Raw genomic sequence first — 25057 nt, 5'->3', positions numbered from 1 at the left:
AGGTTTGCACCAGTTACTTTAAGTGTTTTACTTTAAGTTAAAAATTAAGCTATTTTGAGTGAAAACTGATTTATTTGACAAATCATTTACTGAACTATGAGTGAAGGAGGAGTGTAAGTTTCATGTTCGCTAAACAAGCTCTTTCTAGTGAACAGAAACCTAGAGTGGCTTTATCTGTCTCCTCCTGATCGCTGGAATTCACTATGCATCAGAGCACTGAAGGACCACTTAAGGTAGGAGAGAAAATTAAATGTTACGGTAAAACTTTATTTCGATAGTCCACTTTAGACATTCTACTAACTATAAGTAACTTTGCAACTACATGCCAACTAACTGTCATTAGAAAATTAGTAGACTGTATGCTTAATATTTGCTAACACTTTATTTTGATAGTTCCCCAACAGATATTCTACTGACTATAAGTAACTTGGCAACTACAAGTCAACTTATTCTACTAACTCTAACGAGAGTTAGTTGACATGTAGTTGCAAAGTTACTTATAGTTAGTAGAATGTCTTAAGTGGAATATCAAAATAAAGTGGAACCAATGTGACTAATATAATACTAATGTAACATAACTTAACATAAAAACATTTTTAATTATAGACCTAAAATTATATATGTATCATAAAAATCACATTTAGGTTTTTTTTTTAGTTTTTTTTTGCACTAAACTGAATAAGCTATTTCACATTTACATTTTACAGTTGTTCTTATTTTGTCTTTTGGAAATCATATCTCAATTATCTTTTAAAAAAAGTATTTTAAAAATATCTTTCAAAAAAAAAAAAAAAATTATATATATATATATATATATATATACATACATACATGCATACATATATATACATATATATATATATATATATATATATATATATATATATATATATATATATATATATATATATATATATATATATATGCACATGAAACTTGATAAAGGGATGAAAATTGTCATTTTCAGCCATTTTTGGTAATTTTCCAAAGAAACAAAGTTTTCAACCTATAAAACTTAAAGTGCCACCTATCGCACGTTAGATGTTTGCATGTGTTTACATAATTTTATAAAATTCTAAAGTTTCATTTAGTATAGGCATCAGAGGTGTCAAAAGTATTCACATTTATTACTCAGGTAGAAGTATGGATACTAGGGTTTAAAAAGTTGAAGTATCAACTCAAGCTTTTTACTGAAGTAAAAGTATACAAGTACTTGTTTCAAAACTACTTAAAGTATAAAAGTAAAAGTAATGTAAGGAAAAAACAAATTCTCTCTCTCTCTCTCTCTTACAAGATTTATATTAAATCTATGGTTGACTAAAGTTGATTTTTTTTAAATAATGTCAAATATAAAAAAAAAAACATTTTGATTGACACCAGTGGTTCTTGAGTCAAAGTTGTTCAGATTGAGGAGCTCTAACATAAGCATTTGTGACCTTTGTATTTCATGACCCGATTTGTCCCAGCCTTCAACAGGACACGTACTCTGCCTGCACACAGAGCAGGGAAAGACAGAAGATATTAAGTCTTGTAGTGTTGTTACAGCTCCACCTACAGCAGTTCTCTCTAGCTCTGCGGCTCTCAATGTAACAGTAAACATTACTCATTAACATTATATTGTACTTAATAAAACTGCAAACAAAAATAAAATTTAAATCTGTAATAATCTCTCTAGGAAAATTACACAGACTTCTTAAACGTATTGCTTTGTGATCTTTTAAAACATTGAAAACATTGAAAACAAAGATCAAATATAATATATTGAATATAAGACAGATTACACAGTTTACATCATCCACTTTTTGTAACTCTTAAATGTAGTATGAAATTAATGGAAATAACATATTTTTAGTAAAACCATGAATTAAGTGCTTTATGAAAAAGTTTGTACCAAAAATATTCTATACAGAAAATACAACTACATGAACAGAGTAAATTCGTAAAAACTAAATTATAAAAAGCAATTACCTGCACACAGTGCAGTGAAAGAGAGAAGATAGTAGTTCATGTAGTGTTGTCACAGCTCCACCTATTCAAAATACATTTCACCTTGTTAGAAAGCACATGGAAAAATGGCACACATGGAAAGATCATAAGGTGCATCAAAACGGACATAAAACTACCCGTATAAATAAGAACAGAAAAAAACACTCAGTGTCTATTGTGTGCAATCCTTTTCATACAGTGTCTAACATTTGATATAAAATTATATTTTAAACTTTTAGCGTGGAGCTACAACAGAAACGACTCACCCACAGCAGTCCTCTCTATCTCTGCTGCAGATCGTTCGAACTCAGTAGGCTATAGCGCCACCAGCGCAGCCAATAGGAAGCATGATACCATTACTGCAGGATTTACTTGAAGAACCCTCAAACTATGATATATATATATCTCGTTACACATTGACTAGACTATCGTGTGTTTGCAAGTATGTGTGACTTATCACATGATATACAATAATTTAAACTTATGTAAAATGCGATAGCGGCTCCTGGTGTGGTGTATAGCCTTCTTGAGCGTCAGTGAATGTTTGCAGCTTTAGTAATAGTTGTATATGAGTCCCTCTGTTGTCCTCAGTGTGAAAACATGGATCTCAAAATCATTCAGTAACTGTTGGAAAGGTGAAAAAAAGTTTTAGATATGAGATCCTTCTTAACTGAAACGGAAATCAAATCAACTGGAAATCAAAGAATGTGCAGGAGCTGGAGGATTTTTCTGAAGAACAGTGTGCAGTTTCACTGCTAGGACAAACATGGGACTCATGAACAACAATCACAAAACATGAAAACAGTCATAGATCAACCAGGTTACAACACACAGTATAAGATTCAAGTGTGCAGTATGTAAACTTTGAAATGGTTCAGTTGGGTAAATGAATCTATTATTTTCTCTTATGGACTGTATGGAAAAATGAATTAGGGGAAAGTGCAAATTTTTATGATCCCTCTTATTTCTTTTTTTTTTTCTTTTTTTTAATGATTAACATTTTGCACATGTGTGTGTAATCTTTAATGAGCAAAACACCTCAATTAACCCTTTCAAGGGAACTTGCGCTGAGCCATTGACGCACATCTATACCCACGCCGCCATAATGAACAGTGTCTGTCTAGTGTGAATCGAGAAAGCACTAGGAGGAGAGCACCTGAGCCCCAGGTGTGGAGCCCAAGTCTAGGTCGTAAAACCTCACGAATGTGTGCAGTGAGGACCAGCCTGCCACAGCACAAACATATTGAACAAACTCCTGACACTAGAGTCTCAGAGGCAGCCATATTATCAGATGATAGTATGATAGTATGTCAGGGGTGAACACACAATCTGAACTGCTGCTTGCTCGCCATAATATATATAAAAGACAGACAACACCTAATAAGACGCACGATTCACAGAGTGCTTGCTGAAGTCACAGAAGCTAGCGTTACACTGTTTGGGCAGGCTTTATTGTTACCTGGTCGTCACACCATTGGACTGATTTCACTCGTGCTTCACGACACAATCACGTTCTCAAACTCAATTCCTGGAGGGCCACAGCTCTGCACAGTTTAGCTCCAACCAGCTTCAACTCACACCGGCAAGGAAGTTTCTAGTAATCCTGAAGACCTTGATTAGCTGGATCAGGTGTGTTTGATTAGGGTTGGAGCAAAACTGTGCAGAGCTGTGGCCCTCCAGGAATTGAGTTTGAGAGTGTTCCCACAGCGTGTTACCAATCGACGCAGCGCGAGTTTCCTTGAAAGGGAACTGTGTTTTAGGCCACAGGAGACCCAAGAAAGCACTTATATCTGTATGCAAAAAGAGACATTTACAGTATTATTAATACAATGACCATGGAATAGCTGTTCAAAAAAAAATTTTTTTTTGTACATTTGCAGGATTTGAAAGTGATTTTTTTTCTTTTTTTTTCAAACAGGAGAATGTAAAAGAAGGACAATGAGTTCAACATCAAGGCAAAAGAAGAAAAAGAAGTATGTGGTTTTAATCACTGCATGTTTTATGCATAATCCCATAACTGATACAATGGAGTGGAGTGTTAAGGTACATTGAGAGTCATCAGACAAAGCACATTTATGAAAAAAAGTCATATTAGCCAATTAAATTAACTGAGACCTATATATAGCGCTTTACTATGTACTACTATACACCCAAAGCGCTTTACAATCATATCAGGGGTCTCTCCTCAACCACCACCAGTGTGCAGCATCCACTTGGATGATGTAACGGTAGCCAGTGTGCTCACCACACACCAGCTATAGGTGAAGAGGAGAGAGAGTGATCAAGCCAATTCGGATTATGGGGACTTTTAGGTGGCCATGATTGGCAGGGGCCAGTGGAGGGAATATGGCCAAGACACCGGGGTTACACCCCTACTCTTTACAATAAATGTTTTTTTTTAATGACCACATATACCCCTTTTCCACCAAGGCAGTGCTGGTGCTGGTTCGGAGCCAGAGCCTAGTTTCAAATTGGTTCTTTGTTTTTCGACACCCAAAGCACCAGCTCTGAACCAGTAAAAGTGGTTCTTAAGTAGCACCAAAACATTGCTGGGCTAGAAGTAAGAACCACTTGCGTCGGGGGCTGGGGGCGGGGTTACTGTGACCAACAAGACGAACAGAAACTTGTGACCGGCAATTATTAGATACAAATATTAGCAGCTAATCGAGCTAATAGCAGCTCGATTGTAATCTCCGTCTATGCAAGTTACGGATGTTGTTTGGATGCCGATGTAGGTTCGCAAAGCCATGAGCATCAATAGTAACGCAACAACCGGCATTGTTGATGGAAGGCTTGTTTGAGATGCATCGGAGCGGTGCGGACCGATCGGAGCTGCCAGTGTGTTTGGAGAGCATACGACTCCTTGTGCTTTTGGATCGCTTTCGCAGTGCTTTGATGTCATGCGCTGATCGCTCTGCGAGAAGCCTAACCATCTCAAACAAGCCTGGTGTGTTTGTTTTTAGCGCTGCCGCGCAACATGAGGTGTTTACAGTGACGTAAGATCTGGCTCTGTGGCGGCTCTCTGGCCTGTGGAAAGGCAAACCGGTTCTTAGAAAGCTTGTCAGTCGAACCAACTCCGAACTGGCAATAGCTTTGGCTCTGAAGTAGCACCCGGTTCTTGCTGGTGGAAAAGGGGTAATAGAGTCAGGACCTCGGTTTAACATCTCATCTGAAGGACAGTGCTCTTTGACAGTAAGTGAGCACCCCCTGCTGGCCTTTTCCAGCAGCAACCTAGTTTTCCCAGGAGGTCTACTATCCAGATACTGACAACTAGTCTTGGGCTACAGGGTTATATGGCTGCTGGATTACAAATAATTCCAGCTGATTTTGTACTTATTTTATTACACAATGAACCTTGAATTTGCTCTGTCTGTGTTCTGTGCAGTTTGTGATAAACTTTACATTGTTCAATGCAGAAATAAATTTGGTGCAACGTCTCCACCATTCATTGATTACCTGAAAGAGATTTTGAGAAGGTACCCAGATGGAGGACAAATATTGAAGGTAGGCTAAAAAAAGGTTTAAATATTGCATGAATACTTGCACATTATTGTTAAATGGTATGTATCTTAAATATGTAATCGAATCTGTGTTTAATATTAATCCTGTAACGTACCAGGAGCTGATCCAGAATGCAGATGATGCAGGAGCTTCACGTGTGGTGTTTATTCATGACGAGAGGCATTATGAGACTCAGAGCCTGTGGACTGAAGAGCTCGGAAAGTATCAAGGTATTTGTGTCATTAACACTGACAGCAGATTTAAATCACACTAGACTTAAGATTTCAAAATTACTTTAGAGCCCGCAACAAAAGATATTATAGTTTAAGGTTTTACATTTGCCCTAACCCAGCAAACACATTTACGTTGTGGCAACGTCTCTGGCACGTTGCATTTCTGCTATGGCAACGTCGCTGTCTACGTGCTTGCAACATTGTAACAACGTAGAATTGTAAGACGTGACAGGGCTGTAGCAACGTTGCTGCGCGACATTCAGCAACTGAGAGACGACGTTCTGGCAATATTTTTATATGCTGCATTTTGTTAGATAATTATATACTTTTTATCGTTTATTGTTTATCTATATTTTTATTTAACCCTCAGAGAGTCTTCGTTTAGCAGTCACACTCAGTGCCTTCCCGGTCAGAAGTGACCGGACACCTAAAAATGAAACTTCCTCCATCCCAGTAAAAACCAATGCAATTTATTTTTGTTATATAATATTTATCCTTTTTAAATTAGTATTTTGAGACAATTTGATTGAACTTATTAATATTTATGCAATATTTATAGTCCATTTTTTGCCATTGAAAATAATGGGTTTTTTTTAATTATTATTATTATTTATTTTTATTTTTCTATGCGGTATTTTCGGTTAAAATAGAGACTAGGCTTTTAGAAAAAAAATAAAAATAAAAAAAATAAATCAATTTATTAAACATAAAATTAAATAAATCATGTTATTGCATGGGTTTACCACTAGATGCCTGTAATAGCTCTAAATGGAGATGCTTGTGAATTCTAGTTGTTTTTGGACCAAATTACTTACTTTTAAGATGTGGATTGATTGTATTTTTTTGAAATTCTCAAATAATACTTTTTGCCAAGGTTTATAACATTTTATTAATTATTATTTTAATAATTTTAATAATTATTATATTAATTATATATAGATATATATATATATATTAATTATAATTATTAATTATGTTATGTTTTTCACTCTTGATGTTTTAGAGTTTCACCCCTTCATTGCTGAGCATCGTGGCTGATTTGTAGCGAATTTTTGTGTTTTTGTCAATTTCCCATTAATTTCCTATGGGGGTCATTTTTGACCGAAGACCATGAGTGTGACTATTTTTTTTTACGACCACTTAGCATGCTCGGATCATGACCTCAATTTTTTTCTGTGTTCACATACCTAATGCCAGAAAAGTCACCAAGTTTCGTAACATTCCAATGAAGCTGTGATTTTTAAAAATTCTAAACAGATTTTTTGTAATCTGAATTTATTGGTGTGTATGTGTATAAAAGTGTGTTTCTATGTGTGTGTGTGTTGGTGGGTGTGAATTTTTTGCACTCTTGATGTTGTAGAGTGTCACCCCTTTACTGCGGTGTACTTTTTTTTAGAATCGTGGCCGATTTGTAGATTGTACAGACAAAAATTCAGAGATTTTTTGTGTTTTTGTAAATTTCCCATTCATTTCCTATGGGTCGGTCATTTTTGACCGAAGGCACTGAGTGTGACTATTTTTTTTACGACCACTTAGCATGCTTGGATCATGACCTCAATTTTTTTTGCATACACATACCTAATGCCATAAAAGTCACCAAGTATCATAACCTTCCGATGAAGCTGTGATTTTTTAAAATTCAAAACAGAAAATTTTTCGGTCAGAAGTGACCGAAGACTCTCTGAGGGTTAATAGGGCTATCAACACCTGCAAGTGTAGCCTACACTTTGAAGAGTAAAAATGACACAAAGTTTCGTTAATTCAACTTTATTAAAACTGCATTTAATCAAATTGCACTTCCAAAAGTCATACATTTGTGAAAAAAAAAACGAAATAAACGAATAAACAAATTTATTTTAAGTATAATAAATAAAACATAAAAGCAAAGGCAGATCAGAACATTTAATGAACATAACCGGGTCTGTTTGGCAGACAGTAGCGAAAGCAGGTGTCACCGGGGAAACATCCACAAATCCAGAGGAGCAAAGAAACGAATGAGACTAAATAGCGGAAAAATCAAACGAAAAACTAAACAGTGCGAGCGAGGCTACATTAATCACATTATAATTAAAGTTGTAGGTTGTGTTTGATAGCTGAGGTAGGCTAAACGCAATACTCACGTATCCTTGCTCGATGATGAATGAGAACACAATGAGCCCATCAACAGGTGGTTGGAATTTAAAAGGCTGATTTTCGCGCTTCAGGGCAGTGACGAGTACATGTAGTCCAGTGGTTGTCCTGACACCCTAGGCACAACCTTAAGCAATGGTCCTGAACGGTGGTTTAATGTCAACATTGTGACAACGCTGTAACAACCTTCACTACACAACGTAGTTATAGCAACCTTTTGGCCATGTTGTTAAAACGTTGTTAGAAGGTTGGCTACGTTGCGCCAACGTTCTGTGTTTGCTGGGAATTCATGTCACAACCATGAAGAGTTCAGGAGTTTCACAGTTTTTTAAACAGGGGAGTAGTTTTATGTTTTTATAGTAAATATTTTTTTTAATTCAGAGGTCAATATTTCAGAAAGATTTATCTAAACATTTTTACTTTGTGACTGACACCAGCGACTATGCTGTGGAGAGGCTATTCATTTTATTCTGCAGAAAAACTTCAGAATAAGCAGCAAAGGGACTTCCAGTGTAGCGCTGAAGCAGATGGCTGCTTGAAATAATGTCTCCAGACCGGTCGATTGTAATCCCCTGGAAAATATACTTGGGAAGTTAAAAACAAGCTAAAGTTTAAAGGGCACCTATTATGCAAAATTCACTTTTACATGGTGTTTGAACATAAATGTGTGTTGGCAGTGTGTGAGCAAAACCACCCTAGAATGATAAAAATCCACCCAGTAGTTTTTTTACTATCTCCATAAATCATAAGCACTGTCTCAGAACGCCCTGTTCTAGATTTCCCTCACTGTGACGTAGAATTGCGCTAAGCCCCACCGACGTGATTTGATTGACATCTGGTTTTGGCATAGACCCCGCCCTCGGTGATCTGCATCCTTGTTTCAACGACAGTCGGTAATGTCTCCTAAGAAGTGTAGGTGTTCTGTTGTGGGATGTAAGAATGGACATACTAGTCTTCACTGACATCAGAGCCACCGAAAACGCAGCGGATGGATTTTATTTATGAAGAAAAGGCGCCACTTAAACTTCCTAAATACGAGAATCATGTTCTGACTGACTGTTTAGTGAAAGTTAATCCTCAAGTGTGGATCGTTGCCTACAGTTCGTGATCCAACGTCACCTCGAGAAGAAGTAAGTGTATTTTATGATTTTTGAGCAAATAGTCATTTCAATCGATGTCAGCCAGTTCAACAACAAATGCGTCTAAAGCTATTTATTGTCGTCGTCATAGGATGTCTCAACAAACAACGTCAGACAGTTTTATGTCACGTAGGCATTTTTTTGCAGCATTTATAAATGTAAATAAATTAAGGTCTGCTCTATCTCCATAGACAGTATATAAACGTCTATCTCCCTCCCCTTAAGAAAAAAAATAAATAAATCGTTTGTACTTAGCAAACGTTATCACAGTAGTGTGTGTGTGTGTGTGTGTGTGTGTGTGTGTGTGTGTGTGTGTGTGTGTAGTTTCAAAAAATTGCGTGAACGTTATCACAGTTCGTGTGTGTGTGTGTGTGTGTGTGTGTGTGTGTTGCACATCCATAATGGCAAAAGGGACGCGATTAAAACTTTGTAAGTACATAAATGTATCAAACAACCATTCCGAGACGTTTAGTCCATTCTCATTCGTGTTTATTCTGTGCCGGAGTCTCTTCATCATCTGGGTAGAGCAGCAGGGCGGGGATATGCAGCTCATTTACATTTAAGGTGGTATAGACCAAAAACAGCTCTTTTTGAAAACAGGCCCCAAAAATGACATTTTCAAATGGTTATAATAAATTAACTGTGGGGTATTTTGTGCTGAAACTTCACAAATGCATTCTGGGGACACCCAAGACCAATATTACATCTTCTAAAAAGGGGCATAATAGGTGCCCTTTAACATGGAAGGGGAGAAGCAAAAAAGGGGTTAAAAATAAAGCAGGCTCCAAACAGGAAAAAGGACAGTAATGGGAATAATGGCGAAGCCGGAAAAGCAAACAAAGCAGTAGCTAGCTCTGGTATACAGGTCATTTGAGACGAAATACGAGTGTTTAGAGCAGACTTCAAAAATGATATGGGTGCATTTCGACTCTCACTTCGGGATGATATGCGAAATGAGCTGAATGATTTTAGAGAAGAAATTAATCAGAAATTTAAAGACTTCTCAGGCGAACTGCAAACCACGAACACCAGAGCGAGGGAAGCAGAACAACGCATAGCCGACATGGAAGAATGGAATGTAGTAGCAAGTGACACACTCCTTGAAGTGTTGGAGAATCAAGATGCTCTGCAAACAAAGTTAACCGACATAGAAGCTCGCTCTAGACGGAACAACCTCCGCATTTACGGAGTCCCGGAGGGATCCGAGGGAAGCAACCTAATAGAGTTTGTGACAAGGTTTATAAAGTCAGAGCTTGGCCTGTTGTTCACGTAAACGGAGATTGGAATACAGCGCTGCCACAGAGCACTCGCACCAAAGCCTCCCCACGATGCACCACCCAGATCGCTGGTTCTTTGCTTCCAAGAGTTTAGAGTGAAATAACAAGTACAGCACACAGCATGAAAAAAGAAAGAAGTTCGATTCGAAGGAAAGAGGATCTATTTCAACTCGGAGTACCCTCCAGAGATATTGAAAAAGAGGAAGGAATATGTGGGGATTTTAAAGGAGCTCAAATCCAAGGGGCTTCGATTTCAAACGCCATACCCAGCAAAGCTGAGAGTGTTCTTTGAAAATGGTACCCAAATCTACGAGAATGCAGCAGAGGCAGTTAAAGACTTGAAGAAGAAAGGATTCTCTTTTGATAACTTCAAGGAGCCTGAACCAAAACAGCGGAGACTTGCAACGTGGGAAAGAGCAGGTGCAAAACGACGACGCCAAGCAGTCATGGATCAAGAACTGATACGGGAGAAGTTACGAAGAACAGAAAGCTGACGCTGTTGTGTGCCGGCGTCCCTCTGTAGCTTCTGTGTATGCCGTCACAAGTTACGTCATGATGCAACACCAATCACGACTGGCTTAGTTTCATTCATGCTTCAGAGACGCTACGCTGGGAGGTGTTCCCCAAAGTGTCATAGTCGATTCAGTGTCTCGTTCCTTTCTCAGGGAACAAGGTTTAAAATCGTAACCTGAGATGTTTCTGGTGTTAGCAGTCTCATTAAATAGCATATTGAGAGCATTGTAAATTTACTGTAGACTGATAATATTAAAATACACAAATAACATTTTAAATAAAGAATAAATCAAGCAGTATTTTATTTCGTTCTTCTAACTGCTACTCTAAACCGGAAAACAATATCCTAGAGTTTTTGCTCAGAACAAACCAATTCATTTTTAATTCCTGATTCGAGAATAACAGTCTACGTTACTGCTTGATTATAGTTTTATAGTCGTTAAGTGTGTCCCCATCTTTAGCTACTTTGGGAGCAACCAAAATAATAAATTAGACACACTTTTCCATTAATAACTGACATCTGTTTTCCTCTTTTGAAAAGCTCCAGTCACAACTGTTGTATCTTAAACTGTTTGTATCTCAGATATCTAAATCTAGGTCAAAATCTTTGCTGCAAATACGTGCATATAGTACATATACAGTATGGGAGACATGATTCATTAGGAGCAGTCTTTGACAATACTGAAAGTCTTTATTGTAGGCAAAAGACTACTCTTTATGTGTTTGATCATCTGTTTGTATCTTTGATCGCAGGACCGGCTCTCTATGCCTTCAATGATGCAGCCTTCACAGAGGAAGACTGGGAGGGAATCCAGAGAGTTGGCAGAAGCATCAAGCAGGATGACCCAACAAAAGTCGGGAGATTTGGGATCGGCTTCAACTCTGTTTATCATATTACAGGTGAAATACATTAGGCTACATTAACAGATTGGCTCTTATAACGTTTTTGGGTATTCTACTAAGTGCCTACTGAATCCTACAATATCGCTTGTTGATTTATGTAGCGTTAACATCACAATATGCCAGTTAACTTTCCCTGCCAATGACGAGATTTTCCATCATTTATGACACAACGCTTTCCTGCCATTGACGAGTTTTTTTTCTGGCAATATCTGCTTTCACTGTAATATAGTAGGGGGCGCTACTACGCATCTTCTGAAATAGTACAGAATCTCCTGATCCAAAAACAAGCAAAGGAGAAGATCTGGGGTGCTTCTCATTTCTTATTTGAACATCCTTGCTTCCTTTCCTCGCTTCTCAGCTCCAGCCCTTCGGATATGAGGGAAAGATACACCTGTGTATCCTTGCTCATGACTCCTCAGGAAGCTTCCTCACTTCTCGTTCCTCACCTCCTTGCGATGCAATCAGAGAATTTAGATGTTCTTCAAGATGGCTGAATTCGATCGGTTTCCGGGTCAAGGGCTGGAGGACGGAGGAGCGAGGAAACAAGGAAGCATCAATTTGAGTATTGAGAAGCACCCCAAAAGGAGGGGGTAGAAGATTGCTTACGTACATATAAGCTAACATGATCATCAAACATTCAACAACATATAAATCAAAACTGCCTAACATTAACGAATGAAATGTGGAACCCATGAAGAGGTAATGACTGTGAAGTTTTAGGGGTGTTCATGGACTCGATCTACTCCATTTATGTTTTGATCATTGTTCTGAATCCGATCCAGATGTAGTCTTTGACAGTTTTCTCAGTTAAATTTTTTATTTTTTATTTTGCTTTTTAACAAAACGTACCCACATTTGGACTGTTGATAAAAATTAATGTAGCTAGATTTTTTAAACATTTTTTGTTTGTTTGTTTAACATATTCCAACAACAAAATATTCTGGGGGCCATGAAAGTTTTGTGAATAGGCTCGCAACTATTTTAGAAAACACCAGCAGGGAAATGGTTAATGTATTTTCAAATCACAGTATACATTACAATATGTAACCAAAGCTACTAATTATCAAATTAAACATTTATAATTTTATGTATTCTCTAGATTAACCTGCTGAATTAGCACACCCTACACAAGTTACTACTAAAGCAAATCTTTGTAGAATGATGTGCTCATATTGTAATAATTCATTTTCTTTTTAAATTCTATAATGTTAAATTTGCCACAGGGTAGGCTATATATGTTTTCAGTATTATTACTGCAAGTATCACAACAGAAAGATACTGTTGCAGATTACGGTTACATTTTTTTAATGGTTAGTCTATTATTAATATTATAATGTGCTTGTTTATTTGCCATTTTTTACATTTAGATATCCTTTACGTTAGTACTATCATCTAACACAGTTAATCTTAAAATAACACCAAAAAACATACATTTAATGACACTGTTAAATATAATATTTTGGAAATCTCAAAACTGTACATTGTAATGTTGTTCTGATTCTTAAATTCACTTAAAGCATTTATTCTGTGGGTTACGTTATGTTTGTTATGTTCCCTGAGAAGGGAACGAGATGCTGTGTCATGTTGTAGACACTATGGGAATGCTTTGTGTGTTCATTGACGCCCGTGAGTTCAGCTGACGTAGCGTAGCGCGTCATCAAGACTATAAAACGGCGCAGGCATTTTACGTGATCAGATTCTACTGTCTGATAGAAGACCTGCCGCAACACACATCTTGTGAAAGAGAAGAAGACTGGAGCGATTAGCGCAAGTCACAGATCTTATAGGCTCAAGAGGATGGATCAATGGAGGACCATTAAAGGACCTGTGAGCCTGGGGTTGTGATCCATATCCAGACTTTAAAACCTTATGAATGTGTGGAGAGAAGATCTTGTTAAGGGGGGCACCCTTAGATACTGTTGTAGAAGAAGACACTGACCACTGACTACCACAAAGTAACCCGCACACCTCAGAAAGAGTATCTGTAATCCAGTGTGATAAGTGACTATTTGGTGACTGCAGCACCCCAAAAAGAAATGTTTTCAGACAAAGATTTTCTTTATTTTCCAAAAAATGGCAGACTGCAGGAACATAACACCTCTTGCTTAACATTAAGTCAATAATATAGCCCAACATTACTAATCACAATCCAAACAACATCCATCAGTTTTGGTTGAAAATAAAGCTGAATTTTCCTACAAATCATCAGAAAGGTCTAAAGTTATACTGTATTATAAAATATGAAATTATAATGATAAAAATCTGTGAGGGTAATTTCTTATTTTTTGTCAGGAAATCTTATGCATCCACTGAGAAAAAAAAACTGTACACTTTTCTACACTAGAGATAAACTTGTGGATTTCCATATGTTTGCTTCAAAATTCTTTAGAGATAAGTATTATTTTTCCCTTTTTTATTTGTTTTAATCAGAAATAGGGTGTTGTGAGCATTAGTGAGTAATGATGCTCCATCTCTGTAAGCTGAGTTTGAGTCACATATAACATGCAACACGTGCCAAACATCTTTCCAAACTTGAAATGAGAAGCATCTATAAACCTTTTGACCATCAAAGAGAACATTTAATGATTGCACATTTGGCATTTCTCTACTGTATTTAATAAACAACATATGTTTTTTTGTTTTATTCTGAATTCATGCCTTTTTAGTCCCTTAGTCCCTGAAGTGTCAGCAGAGATTGTGTTAACTAGACTCTACACTGTGATGCCCTCATCGACACTAAAGCCATGGGCACTAATCCTCAACAAACCCGTCTCCATACCCGCGTAATGACTTCAATCTTCAATCAGATGGAACTGGATAATAATCTGAATGTTCCAATCCAATCTCCTCTTTTGCTTTTTTCGCGTTTGTTGTCATTGGCTTTTGGCTTGCCTAGTTGGGGACATTTATTTAATAATCAACAATATTATTGATCTGGCTGCATTGACACCATTATATGAGAACCAGTGGCGACTGCTGGTCTTTCAAAGAGGGGAAGCTCATTTTCGGCCTACATCTTAAAAATTCTGGCACACTATACATTTATTTATGTATTATTAGTATGCATTGTCCATTTTAAATAAACCTGACATGAATAAATAAATAAATAAAGCAAATACAGACAGCACTGTAAGATTACATTTGTAATCTTAAAACTAACTGTATTTTTCTATGTACATTTCTGAAATGCACTTTCTGTAAAGCTGCTTTGAAACAATATGTATTGTGAAAAGTGCTATACAAATAAATTTGAATTGAATTGAATTGAATTTGTTTGAATGCAATGCATTAGTGAGAAAGCGATTGCGTGTGTGAATAAGTGTTACCTGTTTAAAATGTGCTTTCACCCGATCCAGCCCGATCTCATGAAAGTGCGTATCTATAGCACAAATTTTATTTCTCGTACCATTTATACGGCAACAATAGTTTTTGCTTGCACTGCGTGCATATGATACGCACTTTATGGCGTGCACGCACTCCACACCCCTAATCCTACCCAAGGGGTTAAGTGCGCATCATTTGCACGCACAAACTATTTTTGGCATATAAATGGCACGAGAAATAAAATTTGTGCTATAGATTACGCACTTTCATGAGATAGTGTTGCCTGATCATATTAAGTAGGCTTGAGAACTATAACCTCCCACAGCCACTCATGTCCATCGGTGTCATCACAACCTTCAAATTTTTTTCTGATTTGAGTGATCCATCTGTATCATGCTAGCTAATTCTTACTAAAAATGCAGTTCTATAATGAGCCGTTGGCATGAATTGTCTCGTGATGGAGCGGTAGTGGAGCGCTCTCAGAGCGTCTGAAAACGTCTCGGGTTACTGGATGTAACCCTGGTTCCCCGAGAGAGGGGAACGAGACGCTGCGTCGAATACAACGCTACGGGGAATGCCTTCGGCATGCGTTATCTGAAGTCACTATACAACTATTCCAATCTGGATTGGTGTGCGTCATCGTGCGTCATGACGTTGCATGTGACGGTGACCCGGACGCTATATAAGGGTCACAGGAACAAGGAAATGACAGCTTCGAAAAAGGTTCAAAGCAGCTGTTCTCAGGGCGCCCCGAAGGTGGGGAGAGGGGACGCAGCGTCTCGTTCCCCTCTCTCGGGGAACCAGGGTTACATCCAGTAACCCGAGACGTTCCCCTTCGTTACGGGGAACTCCCGCTGCGTCGAATACAACGCTACGGGGAACGAGTACCAGCTAGCCCCCACAGAGAACAAGCGCCCTGGGTGTGAAGCATCTGGCACACTCAAGAGCACTAAAGCAAGGGAGAGTGAAAGATCCAACTGTGCTAAGAATTTTATTCTTTCTTGTTTGGTGTACAAAGGGAAGGTCGCATCAGCAACCTCGATATTAAGGTCCAAGTAGATAGGCCTGATTAATGACAGGCAGAACACTTAACTCCTAACACCCTTTTTAGTGGATAATCTCTGGAAGCCTAAGAGGCTCTCTTGCTTACACCGTACATGCAACGAAGGATGAAGAGCTGAGGAATTTTTAGAATAGCCTCTGGTACCTTGGTCACCGGGGAGAAATATCTCAAAGAAAGCTAACAAACTCCCATTTAATACCCTATATAGATATACTCTGCGGAGCCGAATAAAGGCTCTAAGCAATTTAATATGATAGCCTGCAGAGACAGGGTTCATCCAGATTCTGACGCAGCATACAGAGGCAGAAAGCACTCTGAAGGTGAGGATCATTGCTAAGGACAGGGGAGAATTTATAGAACCCACTATACTAAGAATTTTATTCTTGTCTTTTTTGGTGTAAGAAAAAGGCTGAGTTAACAGCCTCAGAAGTGAGGTCCAATATATACATATGCCTAAAAAGGCAGGACACTGACTCCAAGGCACCATTAATGGATAACCCTAAAAGCCTAGAAGGCTCTCCTGTCACACTTATAGCAACGAAGGATGAAGAGCCAGAGGAAATCATAAGATAGCCTCCGGTACCCTTATTGGTGACCGGGGAAATTTCCTACTAGAAAGCTAACAGATTTCCAAAATATGTAGATTTTCTTTTAATCTGACATATATACACGTATCCCGCAGAACCGACAGGGGCTTTTCTTTCCACAGACCTGTCAGCCTGCAAGGATAACAGGATTCATCCTAGAAGGCTACAGGGAAATATGGAGGTCATGGGACGACCCGGGTGGACCACCCTGAGAGCATACGGAGACCGTAGGCGCCATAGCGGCTCTGAGCGTGGACGAGAGGTCCCGATTAGAGTATAGAAGAATCCCAGTACTGAAGCCATAGGGCAGTAAAAGGCTGGGTCCAGCTAACTCAATTAAAACTTCCTGAGCCGGGGAGTTCTGGAGGTAGCTGATCTGATGACCTCGGCCACCAGATCACCCTATTCGAGAAGGCCAGTGTGGTTTTTCGAGAATAAGATCTACTCAAAATCCTCTGACCCTCTCCAGAACTCCAGGGAGTAGAGCGACCGGGGGAAAAGGCGTACAGACGTTGCCTCGGCCACGTCTGTACCATGGCCTCCAGACCCAACGGGGCTGGATGCGAGAGAGAGAACCAGAGCGGGCAATGAGAATTCTCATGAGAAGCGAATAAATCTACCTCCGCCTGGCCGAATTTCTCCGATATAAGCTCCACCACCTCGGGGTGGAGCCTCCATTCCCCTGGCCTGGGCCCCTGCCTCGACAGGGTGTCTGCTCCCACATTATCAACCCCAGGTATATACATGGCCCTCACAGAGAGAAATTTGTCCTTAGACCATAATAGAATATGATGGGCCAATTTGCACAGAGGACGAGACCTCAAGCCCCCCTGATGGTTGATGTAGAAGACCACCGATATATTATCAGACCTAACAAGGACCTGATGGCCTCTGAGGTCTGGAAGGAAATGCCTAAGGGCAAAGAATACTGCCAGCATCTCCAGGCAACTGATGTGCCATGCGAGGTGATGGTCCTTCCAGACCCTGCGGGTGTACCGGCCCTCCATGACCGCACCCCAGCCCATGCGGGAAGCATCCGTGGTCAGAATTTTTCTGGGACACGAAGCTCCAAGCACCTGGCCTTGGGACAGGAACCGTATGTCTTTCCATATGACTAGAGAACGAGGTTATCTGGACGTAACTCTAATCGTACGGAAGGGGTTGCCCCTTGGGGAAAACCCCCTGGTCCTGAGCCACCACTGTAGGGCCCTCATATGAAGCAAGCCGAGTAGAATCACTACTGATGCGGTTGCCATAAGGCCCAAAATTCTTTGAAAATGTTTGACAGTGATGGCCTGGCCTAACCTGATAGCTCTAACTGCAGCCACGATACTTTAAATACGTGGCTGGGTCAAGTGAACTTGCATAGATTGCGAGTCCCACTCAGCTCCAAGAAATGTTATTCTTTGAAGAGGAGACAGAGAACTTTTCTTGACATTGAGCCTTAGCCCCAAGCACTGAAGATGACGCAAAACAACATCTCGATGTTGGATTGCTAGCGTCTCTGGTTCTGCCAGAATAAGCCAGTCATCTAATAATTTAGGATGCGGTTCCCCTGAAGTCTCAGTGGAGCAAGGGCAGCATCCATACAGAAAGTGCAAGGGGATAGAGTTAGGCCGAAAGGAAGAACCCTATATTGGTAAGCTTTTCCCCCCAAAAGCGAACCTAAGGAACTTCCTATGATAATGGATGATGAAGTTATGAAAATAAGCATCCATGAGATCTATGTCACAAGCCAGTCTTCAGATCTGATTTGCTGAATGATACTGGGTATAGTGAGCATATTGAAACTAAATCTCCTCAAAGATTTATTCAGTACTCTAAGATCTACAATAGGATGAAGTCCACCATCCTTTTTCGGAACAATGAAGTAACGGCAGTAAAAACCTGAATCCCTCTCCTGATTAGGGGCAATTTCTATTGCTTTTGCTAAAAGAGATTCAACTTCATTTTCCATCACCTGGCGCTGATGTGAGAAAACCAGTGTGTGAAATACCCCGTTAAAATCGGGTGGTCTTACTTTAAACTGGATTTTATATCCTTTAACTATACCCAGGGTCCATTTAGATATATTCGGAAGGCCTGACCAGGCGTCTAAACAATCTACAAGAGGAATCAATTTCTCTGGGTTAGTCTCAGGTGATATAATGTGCTTATCGGTGGTCTGAAGCAGTTTACTGGCAGGACGTAACCGATGAATAATCTAATAAGGAGATCAGTCCCTCGAGACTGACCTCAGGTTTTGAGATTCGGTGACCTGAAGCGATAGACCGGCAGGAACTAACCGAAAATAATACTTTTTTTTTTTTTTTTATGAGAACGTCTCCTCTGACCCCGAGCCTTGTACAGGGGGAAGGGGAGGGGAAGAGGTGACTTCCCAGAATATGAGGAGCTGGTGACTGTCCTCCATATAAGCCTTCCCTACCAAATTCGAGATAATATTTATATTAGCTCCACTTTAATTTTAGAGGGACGTGTCTGAGTCATCAGAGGTAATACGATATCTGGGAGAAATATTCTTCTACCCCCTGCATCATTAAATTCCCCTTTAATTTTCCTCTTCAATTATTCCACAATCTCAGTACCTCAGTATGGAGATCGTTTGAAAAAGGAAGACTCTGACACAAGGATTTTGACTGGGTTTGCAGGAAGCACTCTTTTTAGACGCTTCCTTCTTATTAAATTACCAAACATTTAATTTCATTACAGCCCCAGTCTTTCTCCAGCAACTCCTCATAATGTGGTGAATATTCGTGATTCAGTGTTGATAGTATCTGACTCCTCAGAATCAAATAAATCAAACACCGGGTCTTTAACACGGTCGGAAGAAGCCACAGTGACGCGGGCTTCCGAACCGTGCGCGAGACCTGTAAACACTGCTCCACGTGCGAACCCAATGCAAACAGACAACGCGCTGCCTCGACAGACGCGAGCTGATGCACTAGGAACGCAAGCCTATTTTATTATTTTTAAACAGGCTCAGGCGGGAGCGGAAGAGTACACTCAGAGTCTACACCCTGCAGACCTGTAATCTACGCGCTGCCTCGGCAAACGCGAGATCCAAGCCACTATAGATTCTGTATTGCAATGCAGACATTAATCTACGCGCTGCCTCGGCAAACGCGAGATTAGTCACAGAATCTTTATTGCAGAGTAGCCGTAATCTACGCGCTGCCTCGGCAAACGCGAGATCCGAGCCACTATAGATTCTGTATTGCAATGCAGACATAAACCTACGCGCTGCCTCGGCAAACGCGAGATCCCAGTCACAGAATCCTTTCAGTTTGCACAAAATAGACAGTGCCCTCGAGAACTGTCCGTGCAAGCTCCGCTCACAACCCAACACCACAAAGCAAGTGTGCGCCATCCTTGCTTCTTTAATTTTTCTTAAATCAAGGAGACGCACACTGCCTTCGCCATAGTAGATTTGACAGACAACACCAAATAAGACGTACAGTTTGACATAGAACGCTGCTGAAGAACAGAAGCTGTCATTTCCTTGTTCCTGTGACCCTTATATAGCGTCCGGGTCACCGTCACATGCAACGTCATGACGCACGATGACGCACACCAATCCAGATTGGAATAGTTGTATAGTGACTTCAGATAACGCATGCCGAAGGCATTCCCCGTAGCGTTGTATTCGACGCAGCGGGAGTTCCCCGTAACGAAGGGGAACCACGATGTTCCGACTTTTAAAAAATCCTCCTCGCTCCGCTCCCACTCCACTCCGCTCACATACTCTGCTCAGAATTGCTCTCCAGCCTACCGTCATCTTGAGCTAGTTACAGTACAGTGGTTGCTCTTTCTGCTCGCCTATCATGGTGCCCCGTTCCCTGCCTACTGTTTGGACTGTTATCACCTCCTCTTCCTCACTATCTTGTCTAGTCTGTCTTCCCTCAGAGATCTGTGACATCTGTATTGTAAAAAGCTCTATGAAAATAAAGATGACTTGACTTATTTTGAACAAGGGCATGGCGTCAATTGTTATAGCCAGTGGTTGTGAACGCATCATCTGTCCCAGCTGAGCCAAATTTACGACATGCATAACAAAATGCAGCATCCCCTTCAACAGAATATTCAAGCCACTCTCTATATTTTAACCAAGAGCAGCTGAACAGCTATTTCCACTGCCACTAAATGATCGACTGGGGTATTTTTCTAAGCACATAACCCTCACTCTCACCGCAGGACACCCCTGCACACACCGGCGATAAACCCCAGCAAGTGCCGCTGCCGATGGCGCGAAGTGACTTTCATCACTTTCAAGACCCCTTTCATCACTTTTTAGGCTTCCATAAGACCGGGCCAGGGGCCAGGCACACCGCCAGACTTGCCCTCTTGGGACCCAGGAACAGAAGAATTTGCTCTTTCTTTGAAGTGTGGGTACCGCTTGCTCCGCATTTTGGAACAGACACACACACAAACAAAGACTCCACCCGGCCTTCATCCGGGGGGAGGGAGTGGATGGGTGACATACTCCAAAAGCACCCTGCTCCATCCCTGAGCGACCCGCTCAGGAATGCTTTCGTTGTCGCTTGCCACCTGGTTTGCCAGCGCCTAGAGTGGGCTGGGTGACCTTACTTCGGCCGGCTCTATGCTGAGGCCTGGCTGGAGGCTGCTGCGGAGGCCCAGCGGGAGCGGCGGCAGGGGAACACCCTCGGCGACAAGCAGGTGGAGGAACTGCTGGCGGCGGGGCAGAGGTACCAGCGGGCCGCCGGGGCAGGATGTGCCAGATGTCCTCCGTCTGCGCTTGGGCAGCAGAAAACTGCTGGGCGCAGTTCTCTGCCGCATCGCCGACCAGCCCAACCTGGGAATTGGGGAGACCAGGAACCGAACCTTGTCCGCATCCGCCATAACAACCAGGCTGAGCCAACGATGGCGCTCCTGGACCACTAATGTGGACATTGCCAGACCGATCACGCACGCCACGACACTCGTGCCCCAGAGGGCGAGGTTGGATGCAGTGCGGAGCTCAACTATGAGCGCACAGTCTGGGCTAACCTCGTGCATGTCCATGAGTGCCCTGGCCTGATAGACCTGTAGCAGAGAACAAGCGCGGCCCGTCCCGAGATGCCAATCATCCAACTGAGACTGTTCGGGACATGGTGGAATATTCCATTCGAGCCCGACAGCCTCGGCGGCCCGATTCAGCATAGCTGATGTTTCTGGATCTGGCTCGGGCAACGTTACACTCCCAGACCCCGAATGAAACGGCTGGTCGGACCATTACAGAGGGACCAGTGCGCTCAACAGGGGGCTCCACCGGCTGCGATGTGATAGAGGAGTGAGGGCCCCACAGGGATTGGTTACTGGGCGGGGAAGCCTCACTATGATCCTCTGATCACCCATCCCACTAGGCGCCACAGCGGGGCGTGGTAATGGGGACTCCACCTTCACGCATGAAGGCGAGTCTCGATCTCAACACCGCGATAGTAATATCCTCGCAATGAGAACACAAACTATCCACAAAAGCTGCTTCAACATGCTGCATATATGCACATACATTATATATACACATATATATTACATATATACATATATACATATACATTCTACAAACATGTGATACACTATTGTGACCGTCCATTTGGGGGGACAGGGAACGATCGCATCCAGAAATGCAGGGGTGGAATGGCATCTTGAAAAAGACGCAAACCCACCCGTGCTGCTCTTTCAGGAAATGGGACCCATCACCAGTGCCGGAGCACACAGGGGAATGACCGCGGCAACACTAAACAGTGAACTGAAACAGTAAAGCACTCATTTTTTCGCCCTCTAACCAGCCGTCAACAAATACAGAAATTTGATGCTGTTAAAACAGCAGTTGAGAGCTCAAAGCTCGCGATCACCGCTGCACTCGTGCTGTAGAACCACCAGCAACTGGGAGAGTCTTCCTAGAAGAACACCGACACACTTGCTCGCTGTATACAACAATACTCTTCAGAGACATCAAAAACAATCGGCTCCGAAGCAAAAAAGCAACTAATGCGTGCATCCATATCCGTATTTATACGTACGCGCATGCGTAATGCGAATCACGCATGCCAATTGCATTGACTCGTTCAATAGTACTCAAAGATGACAGGCTCCCTAGCGTGATACCATTCAGTCGAACGTCGACTGTGAACAACTGAAAGGGAACTACCTGAAAATCACTGTTTATTTAATTTGTATTTTTGTTCTATTGTATTTATTTGTGTTTTTTGTAATTGGATTATTTGTTTATTACTGACTGTTTACTTGTCTTTAATAATTTTCTTTAATTTACGTTAATTAGGCTAGTATTTTTTGTTGTAGTATCAGAATTGTAAATAGAGAATTGTGATATTTCACTGGTATCTAAACATTTAAACCACTGACTCAACCAGGTCAGTAGAAAAAAATCCTTAGCATTGAGCCATGCTGAAGCAGCTCTAAACATGCCCTGTGCTATTAAATGAAAGATAAAATATGACAAAGCATTAGAATGAACAGTGAAAGTAACAGATGCTTGTACAATTCATTTTAACAGGTATAATTAAGCATGTAAATAACTGAAGGAAATATTCAACAAATATAATACATATTCTTTTGGTTTCTCTAGCTAATATATTTAAAAATGACAAATGCAGTGAAAATAAAGGTATCATTATTGGTATTGGCAAAAATAAAAGTATCGGCCTCCTTATGGCAAAAGTGGTATCAGTGCATCCCTAGTACTTGGTGTGTCGGATTCTGACATGGGGATTTGGAACAACAATATTTAAAATTATTATTGTTTATTTACAGACTTGCCATGTGTATTCAGTTCTGAACACCTAGCCATCTTTGACCCTCAAAAGAAGATGTTTGGAGATGATGAAGAAGGCTATCGATGGTCTTTAGATGATGAAGAGGACAGAGAGAGCCTTTTGAACTTGAGAGATCAGTTCCAGCCCTTTCAAAATGTAGTCAGTCATGTCATCAGTTGTTCCTGGGAGAAGGTCATCAGCGAGGAGCAATACTTCAAAGGAACGCTTTTCCGCTTCCCTCTGCGCAATGAGGCTTCTGAGATCTCAGATAACTTGTATGACTCCACAAAAGTTACACAGCTTTTTGACAGTTTCATTGCTGATGCAGACATCAGTCTTCTTTTCCTGAGAAATGTGTCATCCATTACTTTGATGCATATTGACACCAATGGCTTCTGCAACAACAGGCTAAAAGTTTCAGCGTCAAATCAATTTTACACTGACCTTTCTCATGTCAAGCAGGAATCGTTTGACAGAAAAACTTGTTTGAAAACGGTGTCACACATTTCACAGAAAGTGGAAGAAACAAAGTCCCAATGGCTTGTGACACCTTGCCTTCTGAAATATAGATATAAACCAGAGATTGACTTTCTAGCCAGTAAGCTGAGCTTCTACCCTCAAGTTGATGCAGCTTTTCAAATAAATGAAGACGGATCACTTTGCAAAGGAAGACTAAGTTGCTTTCTGCCACTTCCAAATAATGACTCAAACAAAACTGGGCTTCCCATTCACATCAATGCTTGCTTTGGCCTGACAGATAATCGGAGGTTCATTAAGTGGCAAGAGGAGGATCAGAAGAATGATGAGTCTGCAAAGTGGAATGAGCTACTTATAAAAGATATTCTTCCTCATGTATATATTGTGATGATCCTGGATGCCATTCAGTTATCCAGAAACTCGACCCTGCCTGCTGCCACTGTGTACAATCTCTGGCCTGACCTATCCAAGACTGTACATAAAGACAGATGGCATGAAGTTGCAACAGATACTCTGAGGGGTCTAAGTGAATACAAGATCTTTCACCTTGCCAAAGATGAGAAAATCTGGGTGTCTCCCTCAGATGCGGTTTTTCCAGTCAACAATATATGTAGTGACACAATGTCTGCGATATCAAGATTATTGATTGCTGAAGGAGAGAACCTGGTCACAGTCCCAGAACATATTTTGAAAGATGTTCAAGAAATCTTCCCTGAAAATGATACCTTGACATGGGTGACTCCATCTTATGTTAGAGATGTCCTTCACAGAAGTAAGACTGAAAACCTCAGTAAAGATGACAGATACTCTCTTCTTGAATTTGCTCTCAGTGATGAGAAGTACACAGAGCTACAAGGTCTTAAGCTTCTGCCTCTCAGTGATGGAACCTTCACTTCATTTACCAATGAAGTGCAGAACACTGTTTTGATCGACAATGGGAGGTTTTCAAGGTAAGGTGTAATACAGTTGTCTCTTTCCTACTTGAATTCTTTAGTGTGTTCATATTGTGTTTTCAAAGTACCAATCAATTTTTTCTTTGTTTAGAACATTGCTGCCATTTTGTAAAGAAAGATTTATTCCCAACGATCTGAGCCATGTTTGCACTAAGCAACTAAGGAAACTAGCAACAAAGAGTAAGAAAATTGTTTAAT

The 25057-nt window shown here is 40.6% G+C and overlaps 1 protein-coding gene across 1 annotated transcript in view; it reads left to right on the top strand.

Annotated features, from left to right (window-relative positions):
- Positions 1 to 3924: 3924 nt before the first annotated feature.
- Positions 3925 to 25057, top strand: part of LOC308692353 (sacsin-like) — a gene marked incomplete at both ends in the record, with an annotated part of 32113 nt that continues 10980 nt past the window's right edge. Inside the window, 6 exons of the mRNA XM_081368288.1 lie at positions 3925 to 3959; positions 5403 to 5490; positions 5606 to 5717; positions 11533 to 11679; positions 23428 to 24856; positions 24951 to 25039. Coding sequence (XP_081224414.1) covers positions 3925 to 3959; positions 5403 to 5490; positions 5606 to 5717; positions 11533 to 11679; positions 23428 to 24856; positions 24951 to 25039 — 1900 coding nt within the window. The remainder of the gene's footprint in view (positions 3960 to 5402; positions 5491 to 5605; positions 5718 to 11532; positions 11680 to 23427; positions 24857 to 24950; positions 25040 to 25057) is intronic.

This window comes from Scardinius erythrophthalmus (assembly GCF_964197995.2).
Source record: "Scardinius erythrophthalmus genome assembly, chromosome: 6".
Lineage (NCBI taxonomy): Eukaryota > Metazoa > Chordata > Actinopteri > Cypriniformes > Leuciscidae > Scardinius > Scardinius erythrophthalmus.
Note: the sequence above shows the minus strand (reverse complement) of the source record. Positions and strands in the feature narration are given on the sequence as shown.